Source organism: Cetorhinus maximus, chromosome 11 (assembly GCF_964194155.1).
Source record: "Cetorhinus maximus chromosome 11, sCetMax3.hap1.1, whole genome shotgun sequence".
Lineage (NCBI taxonomy): Eukaryota > Metazoa > Chordata > Chondrichthyes > Lamniformes > Cetorhinidae > Cetorhinus > Cetorhinus maximus.
This window is the reverse complement of record NC_135889.1, coordinates 7,581,097-7,606,504: the sequence shown is the minus strand read 5'-3', so window position 1 is coordinate 7,606,504 and position 25,408 is coordinate 7,581,097. Positions and strand designations below refer to the sequence as shown.

Below are 25,408 nucleotides of genomic sequence, written 5' to 3'. Positions count from 1 at the left end.
TCCACTGGCATGCCATTTTGATAATGAAAGGACAAAGGAATGAGAGGTTGGGGGAGGTGAGAAGTGTTTTTACGCAGCAGGTTATGATGATCCGGAATAACTGCCTGAAAGGGTTGTGGAAACAGTTTCAGTGGCAATTTTCAGTTGGGGAAGGAAAAATTTGTGGGTCTACAGAGGAAAGAGAAATGCAGTGGGAGTAGTTGGAGGGCTCTTTCAAAGAGCCGGCACAAGCATGATGGGCTGAATGGTCCCCTTCATTGATTGTATGATGCTATCTTTGTGAATCTTCCCACAGCCAATTCCAAACAGCGCTCCCAGGAGCCTAAGAGTAGGTTACATATCCATCATTTTTTGCCTAACAAATTTGTGTGAGGAGAGACTAAACAGGAAGCGATTTTCAACAAAATAGTGCAGTAATAGATCAACCTCAAAATTTAAATGCCACTCTCAGCCTGTAAAAACCTTTCTAGGTGCCTTGTATTCTTAAACAGCACTGGTGAAGGAACAAGTTCCATAGGGCTAGGTTCACAAGAGTAGGGTCATTCTGGCAATGTTTAGTGACACCGAGCTTGAGGTTTAAGAGTCTGCATGGTGTAGGCAAGAAGGGAAGACAGGGAAGCAAATTTTGGGTCTCCTGATGAGAGGAGGAGATAAATGCAGGGGTCTTAACTTCAACAGTGAGAACGCATCAAGGAGGAAGAACTTTTGGGCTCCATATTTGGAGCTAGGGTGGAACATGATAAGTGAGTTCCTGAGGAACAATAACCTCATTGCAGTGTTAAAATTAGTGATAAAGCTTGAAATGGGGAGAAGACTGGAAGTTAAAGATGAGAGTTGGATCGCTTATATGTCATATAGCTCCTTTTATTTTGCCTGGAACTTGCAAGAATGTGTTCAAAGACCTTCTCCAATTAATAAGAGCTGTATTAAGTCTTAAGTGGACTTAGACTTGATTGCACATTAAAAGGTTTAAAAATAATGTGTTTAAATTATTTGGTAGTTCGGTAGTACAGAACTTGAGTATTGCAGAAAAAAAAGAGTTCATCTTGCGCTCATCATGGAAGATTTGCAAGAATACCAAATTTCAGTGTTTAAGCAAAATTATTCCCTGGTGCATTCTCGATGGCACATCTTCGATCAGAGTCTACTTGTCAACCAATCAGCACGCTCTTCTCATGCAGTATAAATTGTTGTTCCCTTTGAAGTTTGGTTTTCTTGCCAATCTGTCCTGATGAGTGCAAGATGAAAAGCTTCAGCAGCATGTCTATTTTTTCAGCAATACTCAAAAAAGTGTTTGTTATAAAAGTGGGAGGCAGCAGTAGGGATGGGGTGTGTGTCTGAGATTCTGAGACCAGGATGTCGATAAAGGCTGAGGGTGGAGATATCAAAGAAGTTCTAACTGTTGATTCAGTTTCTCAGGGATTTGAAGGATGTTTCTCTCTGATCTAAAATTGAAGGAAAGCATTTATTCTTATGCTCCATTGAATGGTGTGGAGGAGATCAAATGTAGTGATTTAACGATTCTATTGAAGGTTGAAAGATGTTCTGAGATTGTGTGTGAACTGAAGGATGTTGATGAGTAGAGAGTAGAATCATCAGTAAAGGAGCAGGTGCTGAGTTGAGATGATGTACAGTTGGAGACTGTGAACCCTTGAGTTGCTGGCAGAGAGCCAACAAATGGGCAGCACAGATTTACAAAGAAACTTGATTTTTTTTAAAAATTCATTCATAGGATGCGGGCGTCACTGGCTAGGCCAGTATTTATTGCCCATCCCTAATTGGGCTTGTTCAGAGTTAACCACATTGCTGTGGGCCTAGAGTCACATGTAGGCTAGACCAGGTAAGGACAGCAGATTTCCTTCCCTAAAAGACATTAGTGAACCAGATGGGTTTTTACAACAATCGACAATTCCAGATTTTTATTGAATTCAAATTACACCATCTGCCATGGTGGGATTTGAACCCCGGTCCCCAGGGCATTACTCTGGGTCTCTGGATTACTAGTCCAGCGACAATATCGCTGTGCCACCGCCTCCCCATAAAAATGGTTTATGGTGACTTCCTTGGAAGAGCACAGTGTACTTACTATTCTAAGAGTTAATTACATCCAGAGATTCTTGGTTATCCAGAGAGCTGAATATGATATTCATTCTGGTTTAGCTTCAGCTAAACTAGATTTTCTTCTTCATCCTGCATCATATATTGGGATGTTCATTCCTTTTATACAGGTATTGGAGGAAATGGTGACTCTAATGGACAGTCTGATGGTGTGGTACTCATCTGGATCAGAATGGATGCAACTGTCTCAGCTCGGAGTGCGTCTTCTCCTTGGGTTTATTGCACAGGACAACATACAGGTAGGGGGCCGAGATCACTACACCCATCAAAAACATTTAATTGCTCAATTCGTAAGCTATTACTCAGTTGGTAGCGCTTTCACCTCTAATTCAGAGTGGGGTTTGAGCCCCACTCTAAAAGCTTGAATATAAATTCTAGGCTGACGTTCCAGTACATTGCTGAGGGAGTGCTGCACTGTCAGGGCTGCCGTCTTTCAGATGAGACTTAACCCAAGGCCCTACCTGCCATCTCAGGTGGGTTTTTTTTTAAAATCCCATGGCACTGTTTCAAAGATCATCAGGAGATTTCTCCCTGCAGCCCTGGGTCATATTTATCCCTCCATCAAAACCACTAAAAAACAGGTTATCTAGGTCATTATCACATTGCTGTTTGTGGGGACTTGCTGTGCGCAAATTGGCTGCCGCGTCTCCTATGTTACAACAGTGACTGCACTTCAAAAGTGCTTCATTGGCTGTAAAGAACTTTGGGATGTCATGAGGTCATGAAAGGTGCTATATAAATGCAAGTCTTTCTTTCCAAAAACAAGCAGCAGATGTTACACCGTCACCATATGTAGAAATCACAGCACCTAGGATGGACGCAAGCCCTCTTTAATCTGTCTACAAATTTAATCTGATCATAACTTACCAAAAAAAATGGATTTGTATTATCTTATCTTGTTTAAATGTGTTGCTTAGGATCAATATTATCATTAGTGTTTTTCAATTCTTTTGTGAGATGTGGGTGTCGCTGGCAAGGCCACTATTTGTTTCTCATCCCTAATTGCCCTTGAACTGAGTGGTTTGCTCAGCAAGGACAGTTAAAAGTCAATCATGTTACTGTGGGTCAGGAGTCACATGTAGGCCAGACCAGGCAAGGATGGCAGATTTCCTTCCATACTGGGCATTCATGAACCAGATGGATTTTTACAACAATCAGTGATGGTTGGCGTGGTGACGATTACTGAGACTAACTTTATATTCCAGATTTATTAATTGAATTTAAATTCCACCAGCTGCCGTGGTGGGATTTGAACCCTTGTCCCCAGAGCATTAAGCTGGGCCACTGGATTACTAGTCCAGTAGCATTACCACTATATCACTGTCTCACCCTAAATAGGCAAAGGAAAAGCAGACGAGATATTGTCTGTAGTGTTTAGTGTTGGATCGTTCTAACTAATCAGAAGCCACCTTTTTTTAAAACATTAGGTGTGTGCCATGGCTGCAGCAAAGCTCAACACAATACTGCAGACAAAAGAGATAGTCAACCGAGATGAAGCTTGTTTCCTCTTGGGGAAGTTGGAGGAAACCCTGACGAAGTCCATCAGAGAGAGAACTGAAACCTACTCTTTCCTGATTCCAATCATAAGAACGTTGGTGTCCAAAATCTACGAGTTGCTGTACATGAACCTGCACTTGCCAGCTCTGCCTCAAAGCAACGGCAGCCCTTCTTTCTTTGAGGATTTTCAGGAGTACTGCGGATCCGATGAATGGCGTGTTTACATTGACAAATATGTATGTAGCATCACTTTTGTTTTGTAACCCATTAACAGCCTTCCATTATCTACTTGCGTCTCTCTTTCTTCGCCGGGTCATTTGGGGGAAAAGTGAGGGGAATCAAGTATAAAAATAGGGAAGTTTTGCTCCAGCTGTACAGGGCATTTGTGAGACCACATCTGGAGTACTCTGTACAGTTCTGTTCCCCTCACTTTAATCAGAATATAATTGCATTAGAAGCAGTTCAGAGAAGGTTCACTCAACTGATTCCTGGGATGAAGGGGTTATACTATGAAGAAAGGTTGGGCCTATATCCAAAAGAATGAGAGGTGATCTAATTGAAAAATATAAGATTCTGAGGGGACTTGACAAGGTTGATGCTGAGAAGATGTTTCCTCTTGTAGGGGAGCCTAGAACTAGGGGACACAGTTTAAAGATTAGGGGTCTCCCATTTAAGACAGAGATGAGGAGAATGTTTTTCTTTGAGGGTTGTTAGTCTTTGGAATTCTCTTCCACAGAGAGCAGTGGAGGCTGGATCATTGAATATATTCAGGGCTGAGTTGGACAGATTTTTGATCGACAAGGAAGTCGAAGGTTACGGGGGGGGCAGACAGGAAAGCGGAGTTGAGGCCACAATCAGATCAGCCCTGATCTTATTGAATGGTGGAGCAGGCTTATTGGACCAAATGACCTATCATTGCTTGTGTTTCTTGTGCGTGTCATTGTGAACCGTTGTGACTGTCCTTGTTTTCAGATCATCCCGTCGATGAAGCAATATGAAGTAGAAACATTCAGCAAAGGCCACGAGCGAATGGCAATCTTTTGGAAGGAATGTTATGAAACTATGATGGTAAATTTACACAAGCGAGATCGGGAGAAAGGAGAAAGCAAACTCAAGTTCCAGGTCAGTGGGTAGAATGTGCAAGCCGTTGATATGAAAAGAAATCGTCTCTAGTTTCGTCTATTTCTGCCTACTTTTTCCACCTTTGAAAGGAAAATTGGGAAATCGCAGATAATCTAGAACCTCTCAATCCTGGGCAACCACCTCTTTCTGCCCTTTAAATGTAATGAAGTTGAGAGATTTTTCAGAGAAGTTTTGTTACCCTGCATTCAAAGGGCAGTGCAAGAGGTGTCCGGTTCCTCCTCCCTAACCCAAGGATAATGAGACATGCCAGACTATATTTCACAAATCCCAGCTCCTTGCTGCCCCAACCAGCCAAAAACTCTTGATGAGTACTCACTAACCTATATTGACTCAATTCAGCAACAAGTTGAATTTAAGGTTCTCATTCTTGTGTTTGAATCCCTCCATGGCCTCGCCACTCCCTATCTCTGTGATTTCCTCCCTGAAAACTCTGTAGTCCTCTAATTGTGGCCTTTTGTGCATCACCAATTTCCTTTGTTCCACCCTTCATGGCTGTGCCTTCAGCTATCCAGGCCAAAGCTCTGAATTCCCTTTAGAAACCTTCCCACCCTTTTCTCCTCCTTTAAGATGCTTATGGAAACTGTCAAATACCAAATTTTGTTTGATAATGGTTCCAAAATGCACCATGGGACATTTTAACTACCTTAAAGATGCTATAAAAATGCATTTGGATTTGGAAATTTGGGCGTTGGTGAGGTGTTCAACATTTAGGCCACCATAGCCGAGTCTTAATCTGTCCTTGTTTAACATCCCTTGGCATCTGCTTCTGGCAGAAATCACTGGATGCTGATCAGGAATGAGAGACCTGGCATGTGAAGCAAGTTTATAACCAGCAGAGAGGTGACTATGGCACATATAAAGGGCACAAGAAATAGGAGCAGGAGTAGGCCATTTGGCCTCTCAAGCCTGCTCCTCCATGCAATAGAATCATGGCCGATCTGGTTGTGACCTTGACTCCACTTTCCTGTCTGCACTCCATAACCTTGACTACCTTGTCGATCAAAATTCTATCTAACGCAGCCTTGAATCTGGGTGGATGAAGCTTGGAGTCCCAGAAGTGAATGACTGTGCTAGCCCAACACACCATTCACTGTCTGTCAAGATACTTCCTACATTGAGTGTCCGTGCTCTCAACACACCAGAACCATTAACTTTTTCCAATGGCAGTGGGTTTGGAACCAGAGGAAGCTGATTTTAAGATAATTGCCAAATGAGCCAGAGGTGATATGAGAATTTTTTTTTAAGCAGCGAGTTTATAAGAAGTACAATCTGCCTTGAAAGAGCGGTGGACGCAGCAGAATCAATAACAACTTTCAAAAGGGAATTGGACATGTACTGAAAAGGAAATAAAATGCAGGGAAAGAGCAGGGAGGCTGACTCATTGGATAGCTGTACAGGCACGATGGGCCAAATGGCCTCCTCTTGTGCTGTACAATTCTCGATATGGTAACTGAGATGTCCAAATGTTTGCCCATAAAATTGCTCGCCTAAATACACAAACTTAAATCAACAAAAAATGTTCTTTCCTGTAATTTATTCAGTATAAATGGAATTATTAATAATGATAGATATGGATGAAGGCAGCTGTTCAACCTATCCCACCCAGGCATCCAGCCCTACCTCTCGTCACAATATCAACTTGCACGGCTCTAGTGTTTTGTCTCCACTCTGACCCATTCCAGCTGTTAATCATTATTTAGTGCAAAGCTTCCTATGTTTTAATTACCGTTTTTTTTTTTGCTTTGTCTCGGTGCCAGGAGTTTTTTGTTGAACCGTTCACCCGCAAAGGCAGACAAGAGAACCTACGTTATAACAGCATGCTGAAGCAACTTAACAGCCAACACACAGCGACGCTGAGACAGTGGAAGGCAGCCCAGCACTATCTAACCTGTGAGCGAGGACCATGGACTGATAAGTATGTGGCTTGCAACGACCTCCATGAGACAACATAGTTCTGTACTGTGAACTCAATATCCTAACAGGGTTTCAAGGGAGTGTGGCTTTAGATTGACATTCTTTTATTTTATCTGTTCCTGGGATGTGAGTGACGCAGCCACACTCACACTGATTTCCCCACCCCTCGTTGCCCTGAACTGGATGGCTTGCCACTGGCACACTGCAAAGAGCATCAAGTCAGTGTGGAGCTACAGTTGTGCCTAAGCCAAACTTGGGGTGACAGTTTCCTTTACTGGTGAAGCAACTTGGAGTTTAACTGCCAGCTAGTCATTTAATGTGTCTGGTGTGAGCCTATCTCATTTAATTAGACAGTTAATGTTATTTGCTTTGTGCCACTGTGAAGCCAATTAATGTTAAGTATACAGTGGTTTTGAAATAAAACCAACACCATTTGAAATAAAAACAGAAAATGATGGAAAATCTCAGCAGGCCTGGCAGCATCTGTGGAGAGAGAAACAGTTAATGTTTCGAGTCCGCATGACCCTTCTTCAGAGCTTGAGATACCGTTTGAGATATTGCATCACCAAATCTTGTAAGGCCACACTTAACTCTACCAGACACCAAGGTGTAAGCCGCGACTCAGTATGGAATAATCTCAGTGTAGCGCTCGCAACTCTTGAGTCAAGAGTTCAAGTCCCACTCCAATGATTTGAGCTTGTAATCCAAGCTGACACTGAGGGAGTGCTGCAAAGTCAGAGGTGCCGTCGCTCAGATGAGGCATTAATCTGAAGCCCAATCTTCCATCTCAAGTAGACGTAAAAGATCCAATGGCACTATAAGAACAAGAGCAAGGGAATTCTTCCCGCTATCCTGAATTATAATTATCTCTCAACCAACTGCTAAGAACAGATTTCTTGGTCATTATCTCATTGCTGTTTGAAGCAGCTTGCTATGTGTAATTTGGCTACCATGTGTCCTACATTACAGCAGTGATGACAATTCAGAGAAGTAGTCCATTAGCCGTAAAGAGCTTTGGGATGTCCTGAGGTTGTGAAAGGCGTTATGTAAATACAAAGTCTTCATTTCCATCAGCTTCCTTGACTCCCATTCCTACTAAATTGTTAAGTAGCCAACTTTCCTTCCTGCCTGTCATAGTAGATGCCGACTTCTACCTCGACCTCAACACATCCATCGCTAAAATCCTCATATCATCGCCTATAGGTTTAGTTTCTGCTATGCACCCCTGGCTGTCTTCCAATCCTTCACCTTTTGTAGTCTCCAGTTCATCCAAAATTCTGTTTCCTATCTCATGCCAAGCCCCCACTCACTTATCACCCCCTGTCCCCCGGACCCGATGGCCTACATCCCAGGGTCTTAAAGGAAGTGGCAGCGGAGATAGCGGATGCATTGGTTATAAAATTCCAAAATTCCCTAGATTCTGGAAAGGTTCCAGTGGATTGGAAAAATGCTAATATAACGCCCTTAATAAAAAATGGGGGGAGGCAGAAAGTAGGAAACTATAGACCAGTTAGGTTAACGTCTGTCGTTGGGAAATTGTTGAAATCCGTTATTAAGGAAGTATTAATGGGGTATTTGGAAAGTCAAAATGCAATCCATCAGAGTCAGCATGGTTTTATGAAGAGTAAATCATGTTTGACTAATTTGCTAGAGTTCTCTGAAGATGTGACAAGCAAAGTGGATAATGGGGATCCTGTAGATGTAGTATATCTGGACTTCCAGAAGGCCTTTGATAAGGTGCCACACAAAAGATTAATACATAAGATAAGATCACATTAAGTTAGGGGTAATATATTAGCTTGGATAGAGGATTGGCTAACCAACAGATAGCAGAGAGTCGGGATAAATGGGTCTTTTTCTGGATTGCAAGCTGTAACTAGTGGGGTGCCACAGGGTTCGGTCCTTGGGCCCCAACTATTTACAATCTATATTAATGACTTGGATTCAAGGATAGAAGGTACTATAGCTAAATTTGCAGATGACACCAAAATAGGTGGGAAAGTAAGTTGCAATGAAGAAATAAGAAATTTACAAATGGATATGGACAGGTTAGGTGAATGGGCCAAAATTTGGCAGACAGCGTTTAACGTGGATAAGTGTGAGGTTATCCATTTTGGTCAGAAGAATAAAAAGGTGACTTATTATTTAAATGGAGAGAAACTTCAGAATGCTTCAGTGCAGAGGGATCTGGGTATCCTCATGCATGAATCGCTGAAAGCTAGTATGCAGGTACAGCAGCTAATAAGGAAGGCAGGTGGAATTTTGGCATTTATTGCTAAAGGAATAGAGTACAAAAATATGGAAGTGTTGTTGCAACTGTACAAGGCATTGGTGAGACCGCACCTGGAATACTGTGCACAGTTTTGGTCCCCTTACTTGAGGAAGGATGTAGTTGCATTGGAGGTGGTTCAGAGGAGGTTCATTAGATTGATTCCAGAGATGCGGGGCTTGTTTTATGAGGAGAGATTAAGCAGCTTAGGCCTATACTCGCTAGAGTTTAGAAGGATGAGAGGAGATCTAATTCAGGTATATAAGATGCTAAAGGGTTTAGACAAAGTACACGTGGAGCGGATGTTTCCCCTTGTGGGGCATTCTAGAACGAGAGGCCATATTTTTAGGCTAAGGGATGGTAGATTTAAATCAGAGATGAGGAGGAATTACTTTTCTCAAAGGGTCGTGAATCTGTGGAATTCACTACCTCAGAGTGCAGTGGATGCCGGGACGCTGAATAAATTTAAGGAGGACACAGACAGATTTTTAATTAGTAACGGGTTGAAAGGTTATAGGGAGAGGGCGGGAAATTGGAGTTGAGGCCGAAATGAGATCAGCCATGATTGTATTGAATGGCGGGGCAGGCTCGAGGGGCTGAAGTGCCTACTCCTAATTCTCATGTTCTTATGTCCTTGCTGAGTTTCATTTGCTCTCCTTAACCCAACTCTTTGAATTCAAAACTCTCATCCTCAAGTTTAAATTCCATCATGAACTCTTCCCTCCCTATCTCTCAATCTTCCTCCACTACAATCCCCCCACTGCCAATCTCGGTTTTCAATCCTTCTGACTTTGGCCTCTTGTGCGTTCCTGTCTTGCCTGCAGCCCAGCATCAGTAACTGTGCTTTCAGCTGCACAAGCTCTGGAATTCTCTCCATTAGCTCTTCCCTGTCTCTCCACCTCCCACCCAACTTTTATGATTCTCTTTAAAGCCCAGCTTAGGTCATTCCTTTTATTTTGTCAATCTCTCTGTGAAGCACTTTGGGGTGTTTTCTATTGTTAAGCTGCTATATAAATGTACATTGTTGTCAGCATCTGATTTGATGGATCATTTACACTTGTATCTCTTGATAGAAGACCGGATTTTATGCACTGGAAGTTGTCCAGTGTGGAAAACTATTCCCGTATGAGGCTGAAGCTGGTCCAAGACTACAACTTTGACCCCCATGCTGATGCCAGCGCACTACGTGACAATCTTGGTGAGTGTCTGGACCGTTTGGGGCTCAGTTTAATATTGAAGTCTATAATGTGAACCAGTGGTACTAAAGCAGCTACTGGCTCTTTGGAAAGTGGTCTCGCGTGTAGTTTCGGATTCACTATAAGATGGTATCCTGCTATAGAGTTCGCACCCCCAGCAGCCCCTGCTATCTCTGTCCAAGTGCTCTCGCATAGAGTACATGCACCATGGATCAGATTAAACCAGGTGCATTTTGGCTGCCCGTTAACACTCAAAATATTAGGAGTAAACTTGGCTAGAATTTAAGATGGCCATGTGCAAAGATGCTTCTTGCTAGCTACTTCAGGGAAGCCAATGTCTTGGCGGCCTTCTGTGAATAAGCCAGGCTGAACCCAGACTATTCTCCATCTGTGCAGGGGTCCAGCAGACCGCACCATCGAATGATTCCTTGCTGCTGGAAGCTGTGAAGCAGGCCAAGGTCAGTGACCTGGAGGATGATCGCCTGGCTGATGAAGATTTGAGTATGCTCAGTAACATGTAAGTGCCTCTTTGTCTGAGAATACTAGTCTGGGAAGCTCTCAAATCCCACCCCAAAAAATGTTATGATAGCCTGTGTATGAATGAAACGGTAAATGTCTGAGGGTCGTGATATAATGGGAATGAATAGAAACAACTGTAGTGTTGAAAGCAAGTTACAGACTAGTTGCAGAATATCTGACATAGATAACTAAAATATTCTTGTCTTATTTCCCCTTTTATCAAATAATTCTACGAATGGAAATCTCGCCTATTTTCAATGACTCTCTTTCTCCTCTCTGCTGTGAAACCATTTAAAATGAATGAAAATTAAATATAATGTTTACCGCACTTGGTGCCATGGTCAATTATATGTGTGTTTCCCAGTCAGCCACAATGAATTACTTCTTAAACTTGCAACACGTTACTCCTTAACCATAACTTAGTGAAATTTAACTTTAGTTACAGCGATTGTCAATTGAATGAAGAGTGTAGAACTTAATATAAATTGCATTTTTAAATTGAGCTTGAGAATTTATTAAAACAAAGTCACTTTTTCTTCAAGCTTTACAAATGCCTGTGCAGAAGTTTTGTACTTTATGCAACTATACAATATCACTGTAGAAAGCAGAACATCGCCGCCTGCTGACAGCAAAGGTTTATACTGTTTCTCCACACTGCCACCTTAACAATGCCACAAAAATGACAGGAGATGAAAGCTATTTTCTCATTATTGTTATGTTTAATCCTTACACAGTATCAGGAGTGGGCCATTTAGCCCCTCGAGCCTGGTCTGAACACTTAATATTGGGGCCAGAGATTTCATTATTTCCTTCATCACAATTTGAAAATCATCTTTTGTGCATCTTTCCTCCGGAAATATTTCCTTCCAGTATTTCTCATCAGCTGCACGGCACAGGACGTGAACGAGAGATTTGTCTCTCTGTGCTCAGCCGACAGTGAATTGAAGAAGGTGACCATGATTCAGTTTGAACAGCCTGACTGAAATAATCATAGACTCATGCAGCACGTGGGGAGGCCGTTCAGCCCATTATGTCTGTGCTGGCTCTTTGATTAGTCCCACTCCTCTGCTCGTTCTCCGTAACCCTGCAGATATTGCCTTTTCAACTATTTATCCAATTCCCTTTTGAAAGTTGCAGTGGATTCAGGCAGTGAGCCCCAGACCAATTTAACTAGTGGCAACAATTGCAGTAACATCAATTTAACTAGTACCAATGAATTAAAATCTGATTTGATCAAAGTCCAATTGATTTTGCCCATGCCAGTGGAATATATTCTGTTCCATAACCTTACTTTGTCTTTCTCTGTCTCCTGCAGTCCATTTCAATCCTGCCTTTTTCTGTTTTCTCCCTCAGCAATGAGAAGGAGGAGCAGAATCAGAAAGAAAAGCTGGTGATCTCCGAGGACTGTGACTTGATCACCATCATGGACGTTGTGTCAGGACGCCTGGAGGTCACCACCCAGCACATCAACTTTTTTGATGGGAGCGTGGACAAAGAGGAAGGTGAGACATGGTCTGCAAACTCCGATCTGGAAAAACTCCGACTTCGCGAGGGCTTCTTGTTAAACTGTAAAACTTTTTATTCACCCTCAGTTATAAATGCTTGTGGGAAACTTGATTTATTTTTGAATAATCAAATAAAGGCTGGTCCATCATAAGTGGAGGATTGTATTGACCTATCCAATGTAACAACCAGTTCTCTATAGTCTACTGTGCACTGAGAGTTATGCAACACAGAAAGAGACTGTTCAACGTGTGCCAGCTCTCTGAAAGGCCATCCACTTAGTCCACTTTCCTGCTTTTTCCCCACGGCTTTGTAATTATGATCCTTTTCAAGTATTTCTCCAATTCCCTTTTGAAAGCTACTGTGGAACCTGCTTCCACCGCTATTTCAGGCAGCGCATTCTGGACCATAACAGCTCTCTGTGCAAAATAAGAAAAACTCTCCTAATCTCCCCCTGGGTCTTTTGCCAATTACCTTACGTTTGTCTCCCCTGGTAACCGTAGCCATTGCAGTTCATTCTCATTTTCTCTATCAAAATCCTTTATTGTTTTAAACAACTCTTTTAAACGCTGCTTTAATCTTCTTAATCCACCTGGGGAGTTTACAACTGTGGTGGAAACATTGCAAGAAATGGTTTGAACGCAATGGTTTCTTCCCGACGCACAAATGAATGGAAACATAAAGCTGTTTACCGTTTGCCCGAGCTGTCCCAGAGGAACAATGCGTAGCTACACAAAGGCTGGCAGTCAGGTCAAAAACAAAAACCAAATTACCTGGAAAAACTCAGCAGGTCTGGCAGCATTGGCGGAGAAGAAAAGAGTTGACATTTCGAGTCCTCATGACGCTTCAACAGAACTGAGTAATATTAGGAGAGGGGTGAAATATAAGTTTTTATCTCTTTGGCAGTCAGGTGTCAGGCAGTCAGAGAATTGTCAAACAAAAGCAAATTTCGAAAGAATTACACAGAGAAAGCATGGTATTAAAAGCAGCTAGGGGACACGTTCAGGAGCTGAAACATGCTACAAAGTCGAGTTGCCAGTCCTTCGAAGTTTAACACTAATCTCAACCCAGGAGAAAAATCATAGGGGCATTAAAAGCTGTGCTTTTTTATAAAAAAATGTAAATTTTTTGAACACTTTGGTTTTGTACACCATTCCCCAAATAAGTTATAGAATGAATAGACTGCGAGACAACCCAATCCCCTACTTTATAAAACTCAAATAGTGTGTAAATGTTTGAGAATTTCAGGAACTCAACCTGACAACATATGATCTATGGGCTTTAATACAAAATGGAGAGTGCAACAGACCTTTCATTTCTATTCCCTCAATTAAGGAGACCTGCAATTTGCAACGTACTGTAATTATTTTTATGGTGAAATAATTGTGCAATCCTTTTACTATTTTATATTTTAATATTTTTATTTTAATGATTGTTCATAACTATGTCATGAACCATGATTGTGTGTTTTATTTGTGTCACCATCACATTTCAGCTTTTACCGTCACAATGATTTCTCAATAATCCAATTATCTATTAGTTATAAAAATGTCCACAAGAGAAAAAAGGACTGATGGTCAAAAATCATCCAGTTGCTTATTGAAGAGTATATTTGCTTTCCAGTTGGTGTAGGAAGACATGTATGGATGTGTTGGAGGAGGAGTGGTTGGATTGTTGGAGGAGGGGGGGGTGGCTGAAGGTCACGTGATGACATGTCCAGGAATATGTCCAACTACAGTTGGCAACACTAGTTCAGGGGCTGCCATTAAATGGGAAAACTCCTCATTTTGGTTGTTGTGTACAAAATGCTTAACAAATTACATGTACGCTCGCTGAGTACGCCATTTTGTCAACTGTAATTAAGACTGCTGGGGGATGTGTGACCTCGCATCATTTTTGCACCTCTGTTTTATTTAAAGGTGTACGGTTTAAATATGTGGTTATTTTTTTTTGCTCTGCAGGGGTAGGCTACGATTTTAAGTGGCCCCTTTCTCAGCTACGTGAGATTCACCTGCGTCGTTACAACTTGAGACGGTCAGCGCTGGAGATCTTTCTGATTGACCAAACTAACTACTTCCTCAACTTCAAAAAAGAGGTAAGACCAAAGTGAACCCTTGAGAAGAATGGTGCTCATTACCTCAAGATCATTGCTCCCAAAAAGCAGGACCCTTCGCTCCCATAACTCTTATCTGAGGTGATGGGTTACTTCAATGGCCATATATTATTTTTCTATTGATGATACCCATTTGCTTCCCTCACCTCAAAGGAACGGGAGGAGGCCATTTATCCTCTTGAGCCTGTTCCACCATTCAGTAAGGTCATGGAAACTATGTGACCCAACTCCGTATACCCACCTTTGACTCGCACCCCTTATTACCTTAGGCCAACAAAAACCTATCAGTCTCAGATTTAAAATTTATAATTGACCTAACAGCAGTTGCCGTTTACGGAAGAGAGTTCCAAACATCGATCACCCTTTATGTGTAGAAGCGTTTCCTAATTTCACTCATGAACAGCCTGGTTCTAATTTTTAAACTATAGACTAGACCTAGGCCCTCCAACCAGCAGAAGCAGTTTCTCTCTATCTTCCCTATCAGTTCCCCTTAATACTTTGAAACTTTGATCAAATCATCTGTTAACCTTCTAAATTTCAGGGAATAGAAACCTAGTTTGTATAACCTCTCCTCATAATTTAACCCTTGGAGTACGGGTTTCATTAATGTAATTCTAAACTGTGTTCCCTTCAAGGCCAATATATCTTCCTAAGGTGCGATGCCCAGAACTGCTCAAAGAGACACCGGGTGTGGTTGAACCAGGGCTTTGTATGGCTGAAGGATGACTTCTAGCCAATACAAAAGCCAGCTATCCATTATCCTCCTTCATTATTTTCTGTGCCAGTTCATGATATTTTAATGATCTGTGTACCAGGACCACCAGTCTCTTTGGGCCCCCACTGTTTCTAACTTTTCATCAGTTAGAAAGTACACTGTTTAATCTTTTTAAGGTCCAAAGCGGGTGGCCTCACGTTTGTGTACACTGAAATCCATTTGCCACAGTTTTGCCCACTCACTTAACATTTATAAAGAGATATTAATAGATTACCCTTCCACTTACACCACCTATCTTTGTGTCATGAGCAAAGTTGAATATGTGGCTTTCTATCCCATCAGCCAAGTTGTTAATACAGTGAATAGTTGAGGCCCTGGCACAGTTCCTTGAGGGACACCACTCGTCATATCCTGCCAGTTAACTACCAGTTATCCCTACTCTGTCTCCTTCCACTCCACTAATTTCCTAACCAGGTCCATAATTTGCCTTCAGCTCCTTGGGCTTCAACTATAGTCAACAGTCTCTTCTGAGGAACTTCAGCAAATGCCTTCTGGAAGCCCACATAAATAAATATATGAATATAGACATTTCCCTGTCCGTTAGTTTAGCCACCTCTTCAAAAAAATCCATCAGGTTAGTCAGGCATGACTTACACTTTACAAATCCATGCTGGCTCTCTCCCTGAACAGCTGAAAAATTTTGAGATGTTCAGCCAGCCACCTTATCCTTAATTATAGACTCAAGCAATTTCCTGACCATAGATGTTAGGCTGAACCATTGTGATTGAATGTCACAACCGCTAAGATAGCTACCAGGGGATTGGCTAGAATTCTTAATGTGACATGCTGTCAGCTGCAGGAAACCTGGTAAAGGGAGAGTGCTGTTTTCAGAAACTGAGAAATAACTGCTGATAAATCCAAAACAAGAGGTGGAGTTGTTGGAAACAAAAACAGAATTACCTGGAAAAACTCAGCAGGTCTGGCAGCATCGGCGGAGAAGAAAAAAGTTGACGTTTCGAGTCCTCATGACCCTTCAACAGAACTGAGTAATGTGAGGAGAGGGATGAAATATAAGCTGGTTTAAGGTGGGGGAGTGGGGGGAGAGAAGTTGTGGTGGGGGTGGGTGTGGTTGTAGGGACAAGCAAGCAGTGATAGGAGCAGATAATCAAAAGATGTCACAGAGAAAAGAACAAAGAGGTGTTGAAGGTGGTGATATTGTCTCAGTGGAGTTGTTGGGTTGCTTTTCTCCATCAGTCCATCTTAGGGCACTATTCAGACTAGTTTTGAAGTCAGGTTGTGGGATATATTTGTGTTCACTGCTGTCATTTGCCATTCTTGCCGAACAATCAGTTCTTTCCTTCCTCCTCACTTTTAGGTGAGGAACAAAGTCTACAGCCGTATACTGTCCCTGCGACCACCCAACCTATATGGCACGCGATCACCCCAGGAACTGCTGAAGGCTTCAGGACTTACACAGGTATTGTTATTAGAAGGGTTAAATACTAAATGGAAATTTCCTTTAGCAGCGGCACTGTTGTTACAGCATAAGCCAAAATTCTCTTAAGACTCAGGGTTTCCCTCTTTGCAACAAGAAGGCTACACAATAGGAAAAGGTGGTGTATGCAGGTTAACCCCAGAATAGGGAATTTACAACAAGATATGTGACAATAGCAATGAATTCTGACTCTGAAAACCTGGGGCAGCTGCTGGAGGTAGGAACATGAAAACAGGAGGAGGCCATTCAGCCCTTCTGGCTTGTCCTTCCGTTCAGTTAGATTGTGGCTGAGCTGTATCTTGATTCGATTTACCTGCCTTGATTCCATACCCTTACTTCAAGTACTTTGTTTCTTATGGTGGAACTCTGGTTCAGTTTGGTCATGAGAATTACATTGGATGTAGGAGTTCATCCGTTGACCCTGAGGGTCATTGCTCCTCACGAAATATACTTGCCTATCCTTCCCTGAATTTAAAGATCAGATTATTGGAGTCCTTTAAGAACATGGGAACAGGAGTAGGTCATTCAGCCCTTCAAGCCTGTTCCGCCGTACAATGAGTGATTTGTACACCGACTCCATTTAGCAGCCTTGCTTCCATATTCCTTAAAAAAAAATCTTTTCAATCTTAGTTTTGAAATTTCACAAGTAACTCCCAGCTTTTTAGAGGAAAGAGTTCCAGCTTTACACTATTCTTTGTGTGACAAAATGTTTCCAGCCTTGGAGTTCCCCACCTATCTACCCTATCAGCCCCTTTAATGATCATACACACCTCAGTTGGGTCAGTCTTAATCTTCTGCACTCAGGAATACAAGGCTGGTTGATGCAACCTGTCCTAAGATCCAAACTTTGTTTCTTGTTAGCACAACCAGCAAAATCCTGACTGTAAAGTGGCATCGCAGTCATGATGTGGTTTTTTTTTGTCCTATTAACGCCGATTGATTAACTGTTGTGAAACATCTTCCAATTTCAGAGAGGGCGACCTTTATGGCTGATATCGTGTTAGGTGTGGAATGGGGGGGTGGGCAGAGGAGACGGTAAATTATTCAGCGTGGGATGTGTACTAAAAAGTCACCACAAACTTTGAGACATATATTAGCAAATTGTCATCATATTGCCATGCGCACTAAAGTAACAAATAGTGCTGACATAATCACTGGCTGTAGAGTGATAGAATTCATCGTTGAAATACATAGTGAACTACCTCCTGATGCTGTGAATGATTGAGCTCATGCTTGAGAAAAAAGCAAAGTTGCATTTATAAAGCACCTAATCACACCCCCTAGACGTTCATAGCACTGTACAGCCAATAGAATGATTCTGAAGTGCACTCACTGTTATGTAGTCAAACATGCCGGTCCCACCGATGAATGTCCAGCTGATCCACTTTTGTCAACATTGGTTGCAAGAAGTAGTAAGAATGCTGTGACCAGCTCCCTACTCCTCTTCAAATAGTGCCATGGGATCTTTTACAACCATCTGTGAGCTCAGTTTGACCTCCCATCTTAAACATGTCCAGCCCTGGAAAAAGCAGCAGTCCCACTGTAGTGCACTGAAACATCAGCAAAGGCTTTTCATTCCTGGAGACGGTTGAATTCTGAGCTCTTGCTCATGAATGAATAACCTATTTCCAGGGTATGATGTCCATGGCTGTGGGGATTGTGGGACAGCCCTGCTTAATTTTCATCCTGTGTGTTTCTGCTGCTTCTGGAGCCCAAACCTTTGCAGAGCAGTGTAGGGGACCCTCCTTCAGAGATTCCACTGAACAATCCATGTTAGTGTAATGTGCTGGCAACTCTCTTATTTATGTTTCCTTTTCCTGCACATTACCTTGAAGTGATGGGGTTAGGGGGAAAAAGAAATCTCACTTGTGTCTGTTTTCTCCTTCAGAAATGGGTGAACCGTGAGATTTCAAACTTCGAGTATCTCATACAACTAAACTCTATTGCAGGAAGGACTTACAATGACCTTGCTCAGTATCCAGTGGTATGTGGAATATTTTTTTAAAAATCCAGAACGTAAGCGCGACTAACTATTGGCCTGCTAATTGCCTGTGGCCATCGCCAATGCTTTTTTAACAATGAACCTCACAATGCTGCAGGGAAAAAAAATACAAGTTCAGTGCCTTCAAGTTGGCATTTAACCCCAAACTACCCCAGGTCAGGGATAGCTCCGTGAACAAGTTGGAGGGCTGTAAAACCCTGCTTAAGTGGCATGGTCTCTTCCCAAATCAATCACTGCCCTTCTACAAAATTCCTCTCACCCGTTGCTTTTAATGCTCTAGTCTACTAAAATAAAAATGAGGGGCATTATGTCTTCATCTCTGGGAGAGGGTTTGAATCCAGCTCGTGCTGCTGGAATGGAAGTGAAGATCTTGCATCTAGTTTCCAGATGCATATTGTGCCAAATTCAGAATACCGATGAATCCAGCTCAACCGGTTCTGCGCAGGTGCAGCACCTTGTGGTATTGCATTCTGACGTTCCAGATGTTTCTATGCCCCTATCTCATCAGGCAGGACGTTATCAGGCTGACACTGCATTACTGTTCTCAATAAATCGATAACCTTCGGGAAATAGTTTACACATGAAGTGAGAAGTAGTGTTCCCAATATTATTGTGTATAGATTCACTAAATCTAAGAACTAAGATCAGAAGAGATTCTCTCTAACACTCACCTGCCTTCTCATCTTTTGTATCCTGTCTATAATCTCTGACTATTGATGCTTCACCATTGGGGGAAAGTACATTTTGAGTTTGTAATGTATATTTTGAAAGGGCACAAGGTGGGGTTTGGGCACATCTCAGACTTCTGACACACTTGCCCCTTGATTTCAGTTTCCTTGGATTCTCAGTGATTACACCTCAGAGGAGCTGGATTTGAACAACCCTGAAGTCTTCAGGGACCTCTCCAAACCCATTGGAGTAGCCAATGAAAAGAATGCCAAAGCTGTCCGGGAAAAGTGAGTACCTGTTACTGGTTTTCTCCCCTACCCCTTTTTCTCTGTTGGATCTTCCCTACAGCCGAGGGGGCACCTGCAGCATGTCACAGGCCATTGCTAATGTTGATCTAGACCCAGATTGACGGGAGCTGCAAAGGTTATTTGCTCACTTCCGACCACATTACATTCAGTGTGAAAGGAGATGAGAGCCAGTTTTTTAAAAGATGTACTGATGAACAATCATACCTTAAAGCATGCTGTCTTCTCTCACCTCTGTCCCTGGATCATGCAGTCTTGGGACTCCTGCCAGCTTTTATTAGGCACATGGTACACTGCTCACATGTAGAGAGATTGCTTCATGACGTCTCAATCATGTCAGACAGGCATCAGTGGTTGTGCTCATACCTGAGTCTGAAGTCATGTGTTCAAGCCCCACTCCAGAGACTTCAGCACAACATCCAAGCAGTACTGAGCGAGTGCAGCAACGTCGGAGATGCCGTCTTTTGACTAAGGGTGTCGTCTGTCTGCTCAGGTGGACGTAATGGATCCTATTGCACTATTCAAAGAAGAGCAGGGAAGCTCCCGCTAATGTACAGGCCAATATTTATCCCTCAACCAACATATTTAAAAACAGATTACTTGATCATTATCACATCACTGATTTTGAGACATTACTGTGAGCAAATTGGCTGCTGTGTTTTCTGCATTACAGCTGTGACGTGTCAGCTACCATTCCCTAAGAGGGCATTGGCGACCATCGACTTCATTGGATTGGCCCATGATTATGCTTGGCAAAGTACTGCAGTGGTTTGCCATTACCCTCTGCAGTATGGCTGACCAGGAAACGTTCCCGCACTTATCACCTGCCGTCAGGCATATCGGAAGGATTTACAGACTGACAGTCAACCTGTTTGGACACGCTATGAACATGCCTTCCATGGCCATCAAGCCCTGAAGTGGGACTTGAACCCGGAGCTTCTGGCCCAGAGGTCGAGATGCTACCCACTGTGCCACAAGTCCTCCCCACAGCTATGACTATGCTTCAAAAAGTATTTCATTGGCTCTAGAGCACTTTGGGATATGAAAGGCACTTTAAATGCAAGTTCCTTCTATGTAGTGCCATATTTGAAAAGCTTGAAAAACAATCTGACCTTGAATTTAATGAAGATTTCCATTAATTGCAATCTTGGAATATGAAGCTGTTTCAATGATATTTATCTACAATCCGTGACCCAACTGTCCTTTGTTTAACTTTTGTCGATTCTACTCCACTCTAGTCTGATGCTGATGTTTGCCAGAATACCATTTTTTACACTGCTGTATGCACACAAATTATGACAGAAGCCAATAAGACATGTTGAAAGACTGCCTCCCAGATATTGCCTTTCATAACGAAGAGGATCATTCTTTGGTCTCATTTTGTAAGCATTTACCTCAGCAAGCTGTTTTCTTTGAAGTTCCCACTGATCCCTCTCTTTCCTGTTGTGCCACAGATTCGATTATTTCGAGGACCCAACAGGGATGATTGACAAATTTCACTATGGAACTCACTACTCCAATGCAGCTGGTGTCATGCACTACCTGATACGGGTTGAACCCTTCACTACATTGCACATCCAGCTACAAAGCGGCAGGTGAAGCACTTCCAAATGTCTCAACTACTTGACTATCTATGTGAATGAAATAACAGCAGGGTGGAAATTCCTGCATCACATGGATTTTCGAGAAGCCAACTCAGAGCCATCTTCTCAAGCCACAGACTGGCAATGAATGTTGGCCTGACCAACTTTACCAACATGCCACGAATGGCTGGCATGATTAGAGTTGGTGTGGAGGGAGGGGTTTCAAATAGCTTTAAAGAAGGGAGGTATCCCAGAGAGAGAGGTTCTGCTGGCTAGTGGGGAGATGGTGGCGTAGTGGTGATGTCACTGGACTAGTAATCCAGAGGCCTAGGCTGATGACCTGAGGACAGAGGTTCAAATCCCACCACGGCAGCTGGTGGAATTTAACTTCAATTAATAAACCTGGAATACAAAGCTAGTCTTAGTAATGGTGCCATGAAACTACCATCAATTGTCATTAAAAACTCATCTGGCACACTAATGTCCTTTAGGGAAGGAAATCTGCCATCCTTACCACCTATGTGGCCTCCAGATCCATAGCGATGTGGTTGACTCTTAATGCCCTCTGAAATAGCCTAGCAAGCCACTCAGTTCACGGGAAATTAGGGATGGGCAACAAATGCTGGCCTTGCCAACGATGCCCACACCCCATGAAAAATTTTTATTTTAAATTCAGTGGTGGTTTCTGTTATTTTGGGATGTGTAGTAGTGCACCATTTAACATTTGGGGAAGAAGTAGTTCTAATGGTTTTACTGGAGGTGTTTTTCAAGAGAGCTGGTTGTTACATCACTATCTGATATTAGCAACTAGTATTGATGTGTTTTGGGTTTTATGCTCCTTCGGCTACAGTATTTTTATAAATGCTATAGTACCACTGGGCACTGGACAACAGGGGAAGATGATTGTCAGCAATTCCCTGATCAGGCAGCTTCTACTTGCTGGACACATTGCTATCAACACACATTCAAAATGTCAACCCGCCTCTCTTGGGGGAAGAAACTGAAAATGGTGTAAATAGCCGATCAGTCAGTCTGACAAAGGGTTACAACCCAAAACGTTTCATTGTCTTTTCGCCTTACATATGCTAACTGATTTTGTTTCTTTTCAGCCTACTCTGTTGTCATTTGATTTTCCCAACATTTACAGCACTCTTTAAATGTGGCTATTGCTGGATACTGTGGGAGTGTCAGTGGTTGGCCATCTGCTGTCTTGGCCTTTGTCCATGTTGTGTGCTACCAGTAGGGTTGACATCTCTGGTTGGACGAAGAGGCTTCACCCCGTGGTCTCCAACCATCCCAGCCCCACCTTCCACCACTGGATGCTGACACATCTGGGGGGGGGCATCTCCTTCCTACACCCCTTGGAAGGCAAACATGCTCCTGATTACCCGATTGGATGGCGCTTGACAAATCAGCCTTTTTATTCTGTTTCCAATACCTTTATTAACTGATAAATGTTCAAAGGAAGCAGCAGAAAAAGCTTTTGTTTAATGTCCTTCTGATAGTTCACCCTTGTTGTTTGTCGTAGTATGCTGAGGAATAACCTTCAATCCTTGGGAGGCACAGGGTTAATCCTGGAAGGTTGACAAGGTGGATATGCTAAATTGTAAAATAATAGACTGACTGTGCTGGGTTTACATTGTAGGAGTGGTTAGAATTTTGAACTCGCTGTCATGGGAGTAGTTGGGGCAAAGAGCAGATATGCATATAAGGGGAAACTAGATAAACACATGAGGGAGAAAGATTATGCCAATGGGGTTAGAGGAAGAAGGGTCGGAGGAGGCTCAGGTGGAGCGTCAGCAACAGCTGGGCCAGACGCCCTTTTTCTGTGTCGTATGTTGCACGTAGTTTTATGAACTGTAAGCTTTAGAATGCCCATTCATTCCTTTCTGTGCTACCTTTGTCTTCAAGGTTCGATTGCGCGGATCGTCAGTTCCATTCCATTCCTGCTACATGGCACGCTCTCATGGAGAATCCCAATGACGTAAAAGAACTCATTCCTGAATTCTTCTATTTCCCAGAATTTTTAGAAAATCAGAACCGTAAGTAATCCAGCTAAACTGACTGACAGAGGAGGGGAACCCTGTTCCAAAAGCCATTTCTGATTTTGTCATTCAGAGAGGTAGATCAGGCACTGACTAGTTTCTTATGCAATATGTAATTAATTTTAAAGAACAATTCCTGCTTAGCCCAGTAAGCTCAGGGTGGCGTTTAGTCGTGTAACATTTATTTTCAAGCAATGAACAATCTTCAAACCAAAAGAAAGCAACTGCATTTATGGAGAATTCAGACTCTAAACTGTTTTCTTCTCAAGGTGAAGTTAACAAGCACAAATATGTTATAATGTGTGAACTTCCCACTTTCTACTCAATGCTATAACCCCCTCCCTCGACTGCTCTCTGCAGTAATTTACATTATAGCTGGCTTTTTGATCCATTGTCAGAGTGCACTGATCCAATGAAATACTTTGTTTGTAACCTATCTTCTTATTAGCACACTTGTTCATCTCCCAAAGACAGTATCTATTCATTTGAGGTGTCTTGTGAACAGGCACTGAGAGCTTGGACTAACATATATATTTCTCAACTATTAAAGAGCTCGATCTGGGACGTTTACAGATTTCCAAGGAGCGGGTTAATGACGTGATACTTCCGAGATGGGCCACATCACCTGAGGACTTCATCTACAAACACCGGAAAGCCCTGGTAAGGGCTGCATCACAATCTATATATTTTGTTGCATGAAAAGTGTATAGAGAATTCAAGTTTTTAATTCCTAAACTTGCCCCTTTCCACCTTCACACATTATTCAATCATGTCCCATTTTTAGAGGATATGTTTAAAACAGGCAGCCATTTGAGCTGGCCAAAATCAGCAAACAGTTGCATTGACATTAGTTTCTTTTTTTGCTGAAATATACTTTATTCACAAAATTTGTAAAAGTAAATTCGACATTTCAAACTATATATTACGGAGAGTGCAATAAAATTCAACTTTTTTCCCTACAACTTGTTGCACGCTATGGAGCCTCAATCCAATTGATATTTGCAATATACATTTCATGTCAAATGTACAGTCCAAGGGGCCTACACAGCTTCCAGTCCCTTGGTGCACTATGGCTGAAAGCCTTAGACGGTGACCTTCCCCCATTGCGCCTTTGTGGCAGCTCCCTAAGCTTTAGTGCATTCCCTCAGCACATAGTCCTGGACCTTGGAAAGTGCCGGTCTTCAACACTTAGTTGTGGACAACTCTTTACACTGGAAGACCAGCAAATTTTGGGAAGACCATAGAACGTCTTTCACCAAGTTGATGGTCCTCCAGCTGCAGTTGATGTTTACCTCGGTGTGCATCCCTAGGAACAGCCCTTAGAGCGCAGAGTCCTGTGTCATGGAGCTTCTCAGGTTGAACCTCGACAGAAACCACTGCATTTCTTTGCAAAGGCACATTCAATTAGTTTCAAAGTTATAACATTGTATGTTTTCCACTTTGTGCAGCAACAGCTATGATTATTCACTAATTGGCACCTCATTTAGGTGCACTGAATGCAAGAACAAACATATGTAAATAAGAACTGAAAACAGAAAATGCTAAGCAAATTAGGCAGCATTTGTGGAGGGAGACCTACTGCATATTTCCAGCAATTTTTGTTTTTATTTCAGATCTCCAGCATCCACAGCATTTTACTTTTGTAAACCTACGCTTTGATTTCATATCCAATTGCCTTTTGTCTAATTAAGCCTTTTCTGGCCCCCTCTGAGTGATGTGGGTTTACAGTTTGTACTAAGCACTGATTGCATTTTAAATAAAGCTGCAAGTTAAAGTGGAGCTGGAAATAACTGGGTAAAAGGTTGCTGGACAAAGGAAACATTCATGTTATGTATTTGATTACTGTAATAGCACTCCCACGTTAATCTGGCTATTGCATATAGCCAACAAATCATATTCATGTGAACGCTTCCGCTATAAGTGGTGAGAACTATTTTAGAAAATCCCAATGGTTTTCTCATGTTATCCCACCCCCCAATCACATGGCCTCAATAAAAGAATTTGACTGAGGTGCTGTAAAGAGGATCAGCAAAATTCGTAATACTTCTCAGAGTTGTAATTTCCTCATTCCTTCAGGAGTCCGACTTTGTGTCTGCTCATCTTCACGAGTGGATTGATCTGATATTTGGATATAAGCAAAGAGGGCCAGACGCAGCTGAGGCATTAAATGTTTTCTACTACTGTACTTATGAAGGTAAATAATGACGGCCTGGGAGATGGTTATACCTTGAAATCTCCAGCTGCCATCTAAGGAAGTATGTTGGTAACCTGCTTGTTCAATCAAAACAGGAGCTGCCAAAATGGAAAAGGACTTGAAGCAAT

The 25,408-nt window shown here is 42.3% G+C and overlaps 1 protein-coding gene across 6 annotated transcripts in view; it reads left to right on the top strand.

Annotated features, from left to right (window-relative positions):
• The window catches only part of nbeal1 (neurobeachin-like 1), a 272,851-nt gene that overhangs the window by 222,141 nt on the left and 25,302 nt on the right, over positions 1–25,408 (top strand). For 5 of the 6 annotated variants that reach the window (XM_078551460.1, XM_078551459.1, XM_078551456.1 and 2 more), the window contains 15 exons: positions 2,229–2,357; positions 3,546–3,851; positions 4,588–4,737; positions 6,516–6,673; positions 10,015–10,139; positions 10,534–10,654; positions 12,010–12,158; positions 14,121–14,254; positions 16,363–16,464; positions 18,371–18,466; positions 19,316–19,440; positions 20,913–21,053; positions 22,953–23,083; positions 23,637–23,746; positions 25,163–25,280. In XM_078551460.1, the coding sequence (XP_078407586.1) occupies positions 2,229–2,357; positions 3,546–3,851; positions 4,588–4,737; positions 6,516–6,673; positions 10,015–10,139; positions 10,534–10,654; positions 12,010–12,158; positions 14,121–14,254; positions 16,363–16,464; positions 18,371–18,466; positions 19,316–19,440; positions 20,913–21,053; positions 22,953–23,083; positions 23,637–23,746; positions 25,163–25,280 (2,095 nt within the window). The remainder of the gene's footprint in view (positions 1–2,228; positions 2,358–3,545; positions 3,852–4,587; positions 4,738–6,515; positions 6,674–10,014; positions 10,140–10,533; positions 10,655–12,009; positions 12,159–14,120; positions 14,255–16,362; positions 16,465–18,370; positions 18,467–19,315; positions 19,441–20,912; positions 21,054–22,952; positions 23,084–23,636; positions 23,747–25,162; positions 25,281–25,408) is intronic. The other variant, XM_078551457.1, reaches the window with a different exon arrangement.